Source organism: Manduca sexta, chromosome 11 (genome assembly GCF_014839805.1).
Source record: "Manduca sexta isolate Smith_Timp_Sample1 chromosome 11, JHU_Msex_v1.0, whole genome shotgun sequence".
Lineage (NCBI taxonomy): Eukaryota > Metazoa > Arthropoda > Insecta > Lepidoptera > Sphingidae > Manduca > Manduca sexta.
In genome coordinates this window covers 7,558,580-7,569,983 of record NC_051125.1, presented here as the reverse complement: position 1 = coordinate 7,569,983, position 11,404 = coordinate 7,558,580, and the positions used below count along the sequence as shown (strand labels likewise).

Genomic DNA, 11,404 nt, shown 5'->3' with positions numbered 1-11,404 from the left:
TTTTTGAGACCTCCAGAAAGCTCGTCAAATATATATTTGTACCTAGAAATAAAGTGTAGATACCTTCAAATCGAGATTAAGGTTTTTAGCGAGTCAATAATTTAATCCTTTGTTAGTTTCCCCGTTTGTTATTGAGATTAGATTTTTGTTTTGCAACAAAAGAGAAATTGGTAGTAAAACTTGAATGTCATTAGATATGACATTATTTAGGCTTCTATTAAACCTGTACGTATTTTTGACCCAAGTACACAATCTAGGCACCTATTGCGATAGTGCTATAGCGATATGTTTATGTAAGTATATTTGAAGACGGAATAAACTGACATGCGGAAGAAATGCTTTTAATTGCGTCATCGGTACTGGTATCAATAACCTGTCTTGTTACAATACGATTTGAATTTGAATTCTCTAAAAATACCCTTCAAAGCGCTAAATGCTTAGATAGGAATTTATGGCGATTTGCTCGTGTTTTGGTTCATTTGAGGTTGATGATCTATCTAGATAAAATAAATTTTCTACCCATTCTTAATAATAATGAAGATTTGGATTGCAGTTGTGCTACTTTATTTGGTAACAATTTATGTAAAAAAATTGTTTCTGCTCATTCCTTCAGTCTTACTAAAGTACTTATTGTTTGTTTTATATCAGTGGTCGTCCAATGGTCGAAATTTCACCGTCGAATTTAAAATAAGTACTTATATGTCACACATATTTATCATGCATAAATTTTATTTTTCTGCACTCCTTCTCTTAATGAACTTTAATAATTATCTATGCCAAATCTCACACCTCTCTGTGCGCGCAATGTGAGTTAAAAGGGGTAGTTAGATATTAAAAAGGACATTCTTTACGTATTAACGTACTTGCTAAAGAGGAAAAAAAATATGCTCAGAAAATTCACTGGATAAGTTCAACTATGTAATAATGTAGGTAGATCATATGGTAGAGCTTTTAAGTACATTTTGCAATACCAAATAGGTTCCGATTTCACGCCGACGTTCCACGCGATTGCAGCGCTGCCATGTAGGCAACCGAGACGAATTATCTGTCACATGAAAAATCTGTGTAAAATCTGCACAAATTTTAGTTCTAACCCCAAAACAATGATAAGCATTGTTCTGAGGTTCCAGCGACCTTTTTTTTAGGTCCGAAAACTAAAATTTTTGTTTGAAAAATGGCTGGCAGCTATTTTGCAAAATCTTCTATCTTCCGGTATGAAACCAGAAAATACGTTTAATTTGCCATATATCTGTAAAAAAATTACATATTGACTAAATATGTAATAAGTAGATATCTGCATGTAGTCTGCCACATAAGTAGTTGAACAAATTCAAAACTTCAAAACGTTTCTGGACATAAACTTTTTTTTTGTTTGTTAATTTAACCGGCATACTATTTTTTCTTTATGTAAAGTAAAGTTAGCCCTGTATAAATAAACATGGAGTCTTGTATATATTATATACCTACTCTTCGAGACATGTCGTGAAGAAGAAAAGCAGCCATGCAAAGAAACAAACAGTTAACTGTTATTAGTCCTAAATTCTCAATAATGATTTTTTTTTTATATTTGTCCTTAGAGGACAGGCTATAGTCTGACGACCATACCAGGACCATACTGCCTAGCATAGTCTTACGTATGTTTTCATGACAAGTTGTCAACATGAATGACAGAGGAAATTGGCAGTGTGACAATGTCTATGTAAAGTTTATATATTATTTTGTCAATGACATTGTCTAATAATAATAAAGATGTATTCCATTTTACTGTTTATAATTATTGCTATGTTATATATTATATAAATACGTGGTTATATTATTATTTCCATATTATAAGGTGTGCAGTTCGGTATGATTAATAGATGGCGCTTTTATTAATTTTGTCATTACTATTTCTCTACAAATTCCCAGACGTAAGATCGTTTTTTCCTTTTAAATGTCAATCAGCCACGATCAGGCTAAGTGAAAATAATTTTCTTTTTGGAAAATCCCAGTTTTGAGTCGTTTGTTATTAACGTTTACAGTGTTTTCATAGGACGTGTACCGAGTCACTCAATATTCATTGGCAGTCGGCTAAACATAACAGAATATAAGTAAATATATCACGTTGTGTCGAGCGAGATTGATTTTTATTTTATTTTGTTATAACAGTGGCTTTTTGGTAACAATAGCTAAAAAATTCACTTTGTGTGCGTCACGATTCAGTTGTACAACAAATTGGACATGCCATAATGTGAAATATGAAGTAGAATAAGCTTGTTGAGCAATGGATAAGAGTGCTAAGAACTCCCCTTGTAAGGTAAAATTTAGCAATATTTTGCTATTTTAGCTCTTTTCTAAGAGTAGAATCTATGATCTATGCCCTTCTCGTGTCATGGAGTAGATGTAAACAGTTGGATGCGTCATGCTCTTAAGCATTTTACATGTTTGTAGACTAGCTTATACTCATTCTGCAGTTACAAGTGTTATTGTTTTTGGTTGAATATTAGTTGCGGTATGAGTTAGCTGTACTGCTCAAGGGGAGAACTAACTTCAGGCTAGTATTGTTGCCTTGTAGCTGATTACTATGCCGAAGAAACCATAAGTTTCGATGCTCCAAAACAAACATAACTCATGTAATTCAATAATATAATCTAAAACATCTTTTGTTACTTGTGATGCATTTTTTATATCATTATACCTTATACTAAATGCACAATGCTTTTCTTAATTATTTTGCAGTTTTATTTCAACTATGTAGTTGTTTTGAAGGTTTAAACACTTTGTATAGCACCAGTATATTGTGTTTTGTTATTTTAATATTGCACACAATTATAAGGAATGCAATGAGGATGGTGACGCGCCGCAGCTGCATGCGGAGGTGGAGCACCTGCGGCAGCACCTAGCCGAGAGGGATGCACACATTGTAGCCCTTGAAGGGGAGTTCATTAAGTGCACCACTAGAGCTAACGACTTGGAGGAGCAACTCAACACTTGGCGGGAGAAATATGAGAGGTAAATATTCACTGTTTCTTAATACTGCATGTGTTAGACAGGGATGTAGCATGCATGCAAGACTAGAATCCCAGCAAACAAACTCCTGCAGTTGTGGATGATGGATAATATTTACTTACATGAATATCACATGTGTAAATTGAAAGCGGCGATAGCCTAGTTGGGTGTGGAACGGACTGCCAAGACCAATGTCTGCAGGTTCAAATCCCAAGGGCACACACCTCTGACTTTTCTAAAATCATGTGTGTATTCTTTGTGAATTTATCGTTTGCTTTAACAGTGAAGGAAAACATCGTGAGGAAACCTGCACATCTGAGAAGTTCTCTATAGGAATTTCGAAGGTGTGTGAAGTCTACCAATACACACTAGGCCAGCGTGGTGGACTAAGGCCTAATCCCTCTCAGTAGTAGTAGAGGAGGCCCGTGCTCAGCAGTGGGCAAGTATATAATACAGGGCTGATATTATTATAAATTGATGTTATATTGGGTTGTGATATTCTGAGCCAACTCAACAGTCTGAAATTGGTGCTGGATATATCAATAGGTACGCTCCCTCATATCATGGGAAGAAATAAACACAGAGAAAAATGGGTGCATTTGTTGCACCTCTGTCTACCCTTTCAGGGGTCAAAGGTATAAGTGTGTGTATATGTATAAGTGAGTATTTTGTGTGGTTGTAGGTGTTCATGTCTGTAAATAATAAACAGTTGTTATTTGAATATATGGTACACTTGTAAGAGTTATTTTAATAAGATCATATTAATTAATTTTATGTTTACCCTCTTTGCTCTTGCAATTTTGTCAGCAATACCTAGAAAATAAAATAAGGTTCTAATATCTTATTTTAAACTGTTATTTGCTGTTAATATTTAAAATTGTTTATAAATCTTAATTATGTTAGCTTAAAATTAATAACAAAATAAATACATGTAAATATTAAAAAAATTCTAACAGTACATGATATCAAGTTTATATTATAGTTCTTACTTAGTTTACTTATAATACTTAGTCAATCAAGTTGTGTAGGTCGGAGGACTGTCAACAGTTACAAAATTATATTATTTTTATAATTGTAAAATGTAGGTAGATATTGTAACTTTAAATTTTGGAGAAAATTACAATATAAAAAACGGCTATAAAATCTGGAAAATAGTTTAATTCCAATGTCGTAACATTTGTGTAAACAGAAGACATAATTATGAGTTAATCAAGATCAGTTCAGAGAATTGTAATAAGCTGTAAGCAATGTTTATTATTAAAAGGTACATTAATGTAGTTGTTTTACATTTGGAGAGCAAGCTTGGGACTTCTCCCGCCCTCACAAATGCCACTGCAACATCATGTTGCAGAGTAAGGTAGCTGTAAAATAACATTTTGAATGCAGTCAATACAATGAATTGGAATGATTTATTAGTAAATATTATTTAATATTAGTTCCTATACTCAAGTGCAGCTGATATGCAGTAAATACACAGTCATTTTCGTGTCCAAATCACAATCAGAATACGATTTTGAAGCTCAAAGAAAAATGGCTGATTACCATAGGCAAGCTACATTATATGGATGCTTTGTTTTCAAAATAATAGAGTATTTATTATAATTAAACCATATAATACTGCATACACTCTTAAGCTGTGCAATAAGATTTTATTTATATAAATATTTCAATGTGGAATAACAGAATATACGTAGAGTTTGAATGTGTTTTGCAGATTATATGACTCACACAAGAGAGTACAAAAATTAAATCAAGTTTTAGAAGATAAGTTGCTGCAAATGGTAGACAAGATGAAGAGTGAAAAAAGCCAATTGACCAAAGATATTGCCACTCTCTCAGTGAGATTAGCTGAATCTAAACATAACTATAGTATGTTGCAAAAAGAGAATGTATGTATAACATATAATTTTAAGTATAATATTACAGTATGGTGTATATTATGTATTTAATAAAATGGTTATGTTATCTTCAGGAGAGGTACAAGAATGACATGAATTTGGCGATACAGCTTCTTCAATGCAAGCCGGATAACTTTGTTTCCCAGAAATTAGATAATGTGAGTAATTCTTTTTTGGGTTCTTGCACTACTAGTTCTTGACAAAAAAATTTAATTATATTTTGTTTCCAGTTACCGGTAGATACGCAAGCGAGAGTGTCGCAGTATGTAATGTCGAAAACATCAAAGCCATCTAGTTCAGCTCAATCAAAAAATGGTAATGATATTGACACATTTGATGCAAGTGAGTATGAGTTTAATATCTCTGCCTCACTGATGACTAAAATTCTTGAAGATAGCATTCAAGATACAGTGACCAAACACTGTGATACTTGTACTTGCAACAAATCTCAGAACAAACCATTCTGCTACAATGAAAGTTATTATTCTGTTTCATCACAAACAATTTTAAGTGGGGAAATGAAAAATTCCTTATGTCTGAATTGTAATGCTGAAATAAAATCTGTACATTCCAATTTGAGCATTAGAAGTAATTCGCCACACGGCATTAAGTTAATTAATGAAAAATCTTCAAACCACTCAATAATCAGTCCAATGTACATTATACCGCAACACATAGAAATTCACAAAGAAACACAACCAATAATTAATGACAAACCTAAAATTAACTGTTTGATTAACGATAAAATTAAAATTGACGAGAAAATTGCTAACGAAGTTAATATTCAAAAAGAACAGCCTACCTCTAAAGTAGAAGATATGAAATGTCTAAGGAATAGTAACGAAATGAATATAGAACCAGCAATACATCACAAACTCTGCGACCGGACGAAAACTTCAATCTCTAGCAAGAAGAGTAGTAATCAGAGTGTTGGTAATGATGATCTGCTAATTGTAAAAGATAATATAATCAACTCAAAGGAGTCGATAAAAATAAGAGGTGAAAATAAATCAGTGGATAATATATGCTTGAGAAAGAATTCTCAGAGTTCTATGGGGGGTATAAGTAGGACTTCGTCTATAGCTAAGTCCACTGTAAGCACTCATAAATCTAACACACAAGTAGGTCCTGGTCCGCGATTCTGTCACTTACGAATGCAAGCTGGTTCAAAGAATATTCTGCTCGATAATGCGGAACCAGACGTTCCACCTGTTTTATATACACGTCAGAGCAAGTGTAATGAAAATTCATTATTCAAAGATCTCAATGATGATATAGATAATTTTATAGATTTAGAGAAATGTGAAGATGGCAAAGATGACAATAAAAATCAAAATATCGTCGTAGAGAGTACACTCATAGATGTACATACAGATAATAATAACAAGGAATCTAATGCTGTTGCCAAGACTACAACTATTAACCCTGTTTTACTAAACGTGTCCTCTTCACCATTGCAACCGTTAAAAACCCATAACTTCTCTAACAGCTCCGAACATAACAATAATAAATCTCAGAGTAGCCAGCAAAATGTTTCTGAGGTTGATAATTTGCTCAATGATTTTAATGTGGATCTCAGTAATGCTCAAAACAATAATATTGATGTTATTAACGTTAATGATACATCGAAAAAGCTCGACGTGCTCACTCCGACTGACAACCATGACGTCAAAATATTTAACTTTGACCGTTACGAGCAAAGCAAATTGTCTGGTCAGTACAATAAACCTTTAAGAAAAATTGATATGTCTCAATTACATTCCTTAGAAAATACAAAAATATCAAAAGACTTGCCACCACAAGGTGATTTTCCAAAGTTAGAAAAGACAATGGAGCCGGTTAAACCTGCGTTACCACCGATAGTTAACGTTTATCCGAATCTTACACAAACCCACCTGAAAGTTAATGAAAATAAGAAAGTATTTACTAATGAACAAAGCACCAGTTCACTGTCGAGTGATGACAGCGCAGCATTATTACAAAAGCAACAGTTGCTTCGAGTGGCCGAGTGGGTGGAGAAAAATTTAGAGCAACAAAATAATTTTAATGATCCATTGGAAGACGATGTCGGTTTTAATAGAGCACTGAGGCGGGACAGTAAGCTGAGCAGGCTTACCGAGACACTTAATGAACTAGCACTTAACATGCCGCATCCCGTCAGTAAATATTCCAAATCTTATAACAGAGAGGGACACAATTCATGGATACAAAACGCGATAGCCACGCATGAAAAGTCTGCAAAAAATCCATCAGTCAACCCAAAGGTTGCTTGTAACGTGGTGAAAGAAACAATATTTCCGGTGGAAAGTGGAGAAGCTACCACTGAGATATGTAAAGAAACTACTATGAATAAAGTTAGCACGGCAAGTTGTGATGCAAATAGAGAATTGCGAGACCCATTCAATTCAAAGAGTGAGAAAGAAATATCACGCGAGGATTTGGCTAGGATGGAGTATAACGTGAAGAAATTCTTGTTGAGTGGTCCGCATTGGGTGAACCCCGCGTCAGTGGCGCGCAGCCGACGCACAAGCAGTAAAACTGAGACTGATGTATAATTCCAGTAGATATACAGGATAGTACTTGCAACATTCCATGTTGTGTAGTCGTTTTTTTTCACATGTAGTAACTGTGGCTTTTTAATATTTATGACGGCCGACGAGGTCCGGGTATGTAATAAATTGATGGCGCGTTATTTTTTAATACTGGTTCCTACATGTAGATATTTCGTATGTGAATAATGAAATATTTACTATTACGGATTTATTTATGCTAGTCTGTGCTGTGTGTTTTAATTTTTATCTGTGACGTGTTTATTGGTTTACGCTTTATGCTTATGGATATTTGGAAACAAATTGTTTACGTAGGTGTATAAATATAAGATAAATAGATGAGTAACGTTTTATTGTATTAGCACATAATCGTTTTATGATGCTGGTAGGAGAGCACAAAAATGCAGAGCTTAATAATTGTATTGAGATTTCGTTTAGGGTAGTTCTGTGTTAGCGACGTCGGGATTTAACGTTTATCAGAACCAAGGCTGCAGTTTGCTAGAATAGGTTAGGTACGGCCCGAGACCATCACTCATAAGTAGTATTATGATTTACCGAAACGGCTTACAGTACGATCGATATAAAAAAATTGGATTTCCATATTCTATGATTTCGAACTGTTTCCTGTATTCCTTATATAACATTGAAAGCCGTAGGTATTTACATTTTTCAGTGTCATTGTTCCATAATTTAAAATAAAGCGTTAGTTATATTGAATTTCTATTGTCTATGTATATTCTGTGTTTGAAATTTTGTATACAGAATTTATTGCTCATTCCGATTTTTTTGTTAAGTATAACGTTTCCATCACATTTTGCTAAGGTGGAAATGATTTAAAATGCTCGTATTCTAATCAGATAGTATGCTTCTAAATAAATGTGATACGTAAGATATTATATACATAATTAGGTAACATTAAGGAGTAATGATACTTGTCTCACGTACAAAATGTAATACTGAGGTTAGAAATGCTTAATTATCTGTGGGTTAATATTAAATTTAAATGTCAAAGTAGCAAATTCATATTGTTGTAACCAAAGATGTATTTAAATATTACATGAAGGCTTCATTTATGTAACATGTTTTGAATTGTATTCACGAGCCTGGTATGTAAAGTCCTGACATTTATTATAATTTTATATCTGTTTCCTTTCAGATCTGATTTTTCTGATGTTTTATTGTTTTTTTTTTTATGAATATTCGTTATATCGACCTAGTCTAGTGCGATTTTTATGTTTTCAAAGACATTTTTGTGGCCCATCGAAATGAATATAAAAGATGCCAAAAGTAAATTTTCAACTTGTTTATTCTATGTACAATTCCAGCCATGATTTCCGCCGTAATACTAATATATATGAAAGACATATTTTCTTCAATATATTCTCATATAAATATTGTAACCGTGTCTTTTATAGTCGATAAATTACAATTGTCGTTAAATTTACTGATCGTATCTAAAGCAGAGAACATATTCATCAATATTTTGTGCAAAATATTGATCAATTTTGGTCTTAGCAAAAAAATCAATATTTTGAATCACACTGTATCATGCCTCCGCTTACACAATATAATATAACTACTACGTGTACACAAGTATTTAATGCTAGGTATAATGTATTTAAACTGATGTGTTTTGCCTATTTTCTCAATCGCGTAAGTTAATGGAGTATATTTTTGAAATGTTAGCACAGATGTTTTGGAAATTGTGTATTGTAGGTGAAATAAATAATTGGATATATTTGCAAACCTGCCAGTATCGTATGTTACAATGTACTTTTGCACCCATACCATACGCCATTGTATCATTTATGCATTTATGTTTTATTTTTTTCTGATCTGTAAATTTATTGACATTTTTTTATTATTTTCAAGAAACTTAGAAATTTATTGTTTTTTCATTTTTTTTTTCATTAAATGTTTTATACTTTGGTAAGAATGCTTAAATTTTTGTATTATATGAAAGGGCAAGCATTTTAGAGAAATTATGATTTCTATCATTTTTACTTTGACTTTTAGACAAAGTGCAAAAGTCTTCTATGGTATGAAAATTTTTATTAAAATGTAAAGGTAATTTTATTTTTAAATATTTTTATATTAGGAACACGCGTTACGTATGCGTAAACGAAGATACATTGCGTTTTATATTACGGTACTTTGCTCTACCACTTATTTCTAAATCTTCTGTTTAAATTCTTCAAATATTTTGAAATTATGCAAGGGTTGTGAATTTTGAAAGAAAAATTATTTAAAATCAAAATAAATTACATTATTATTTTTAGAGTAATGAAAATATTTTCATTTGTTGCAACTTTATATTTTAAATGATTTCGTAGAGATACTTAAACATACCGTTTTCGTGCAAATAAAAATAATTTTGTATGATTTATATTTTGGCGTTTGGATTATATGGAATCGGTTAAGGACAAGCTTTTGCTGACTGTAGATGTTAAGTTTAGATAATAATTGCCCGCTTTGGAGTCATTCACATTCGGAGCTATGGCCGGTGCCGCTGACTAGCAGCTAGCGTTATGTATATGTGTTTATTTATTAAATATTGTGATGAAATAAACTTTTGTTTTATTGTTGATATGGTTTGTTATCGCTGGATGGGACTGTATTCGTAGATGCAGCATTTTTATGTTGATTTTATTGTTTATAAAATATGATTTTCAAGATATTTATTGGTTTTGTTAGTGGTGAGATTAGTTTTCTATTCGACTAATTTGAATATTGTCTTCACATGTCTTGCCGTGGTAATCGAGAGGGTAGTACTAGATTATCTTATCGTTCTTACTGCTGTTTAGCAAATAAGAAAATGCATTTATAATTTACGTAGATGTATGAAACTTAGATAGGAAGAAAGTTCGTTTAACCTACATTCCAAATCAGTAATATAAAAATTGGCCGCCTTGACTTACTACCTTCTTCATTACCACGGCAGAATAGTCATTCAGGTCATGTAAAGAAGCATTCAGACCGCTTATTCTATATCTAAAAAGAGGTGACTGCATCATATATGTACAAATTATTTTTAGGGAATTATCTTTATTTGGCATTTTTGGCACGATTATCCGTGACTAAGCGCAGAAATTTACCCATTTCGTATTTAAACTTATGTGTCACACTCTCGTGGCAAATATTTTTAATTCAGTAAGTATTTGGTATTTATATTGAACGTGGGTAGAATTAATTATAAACGTCTCTTGTTTACTGTTGGGTTCTCGGAATCGTGAAAGACGCTTTTATATCCGAATGAGCTATGAGTAAGATGACTCATATATATCCCAGGGGTGATATTTATTAAAAATAATTTATTCAGGAAATTTAAAAGTAAATTCATCAAATCTTTATTTACGTACTTTCCAATTATTTCTATTGTTCTCAAAACAAACCAATTAAAACTGAACAAAAGCTTTGTTTTAAAATATTATTTTGTTTAGATTTGATTTTTTCTTTTCAAATATAATTACGGTGGTTATAAATTACAATTGCTTATCTATTACCATACCTGCCCCTGTATTAATGTTAAAAGCAATTGCGCTCTAATATTGTTTTATGCGCAGAAAAATAAATTGAAAACATTTTCTACGCGCCTAATTTAAATACAGCGGTGCCGCGTGTAGGGAATTTATCACCAGGAGTGCATAGGAAACGGGATTTGGCTATAGTCATTGGTTATTATAGTATACATAAACAAAATAACATGAATATGAATTATTATTCAAAGCCAGTCGTGTTCCAAGAATAGTATACGCTGCTCAATTCTAATTTGTTTTTTATGTTAGGTGTTAATGGATGTGGTGCGCCATGTCACTTCTGGAAACGGGGCAACTGCTTTCTACCATTTATTATTTACATATTCATCCTATTTCATATACAAAAAATGTTAAATGGCTCAAGGGCGCCGTCGCAGTTATTTTTAAAGATTTGAAGGTGATAGCAGTTTTGGTATAATAAGACAGCTATCGA

The 11,404-nt window shown here is 32.5% G+C and overlaps 1 protein-coding gene across 2 annotated transcripts; it reads left to right on the top strand.

The window, feature by feature from the left end:
* The first annotated feature begins 1,903 nt into the window (after positions 1-1,903).
* Positions 1,904-10,019, top strand: LOC115443541 (myb-like protein I). Of its 2 annotated transcripts, none has more exons than XM_030168988.2 (5): positions 1,904-2,296; positions 2,816-2,991; positions 4,703-4,877; positions 4,961-5,044; positions 5,117-10,019. In XM_030168988.2, the coding sequence occupies exons 1-5, from the start codon at positions 2,264-2,266 to the stop codon at positions 7,439-7,441; spliced, it is 2,793 nt and encodes a 930-aa protein (XP_030024848.2). In that variant the 5' UTR covers positions 1,904-2,263; the 3' UTR covers positions 7,442-10,019. The 2 variants fall into 2 exon arrangements, with proteins under 2 accessions (XP_030024848.2, XP_037293427.1); XM_037437530.1 differs by having other exon boundaries at positions 1,905-2,271; positions 2,918-2,991.
* The last annotated feature ends 1,385 nt before the right edge of the window (positions 10,020-11,404 follow it).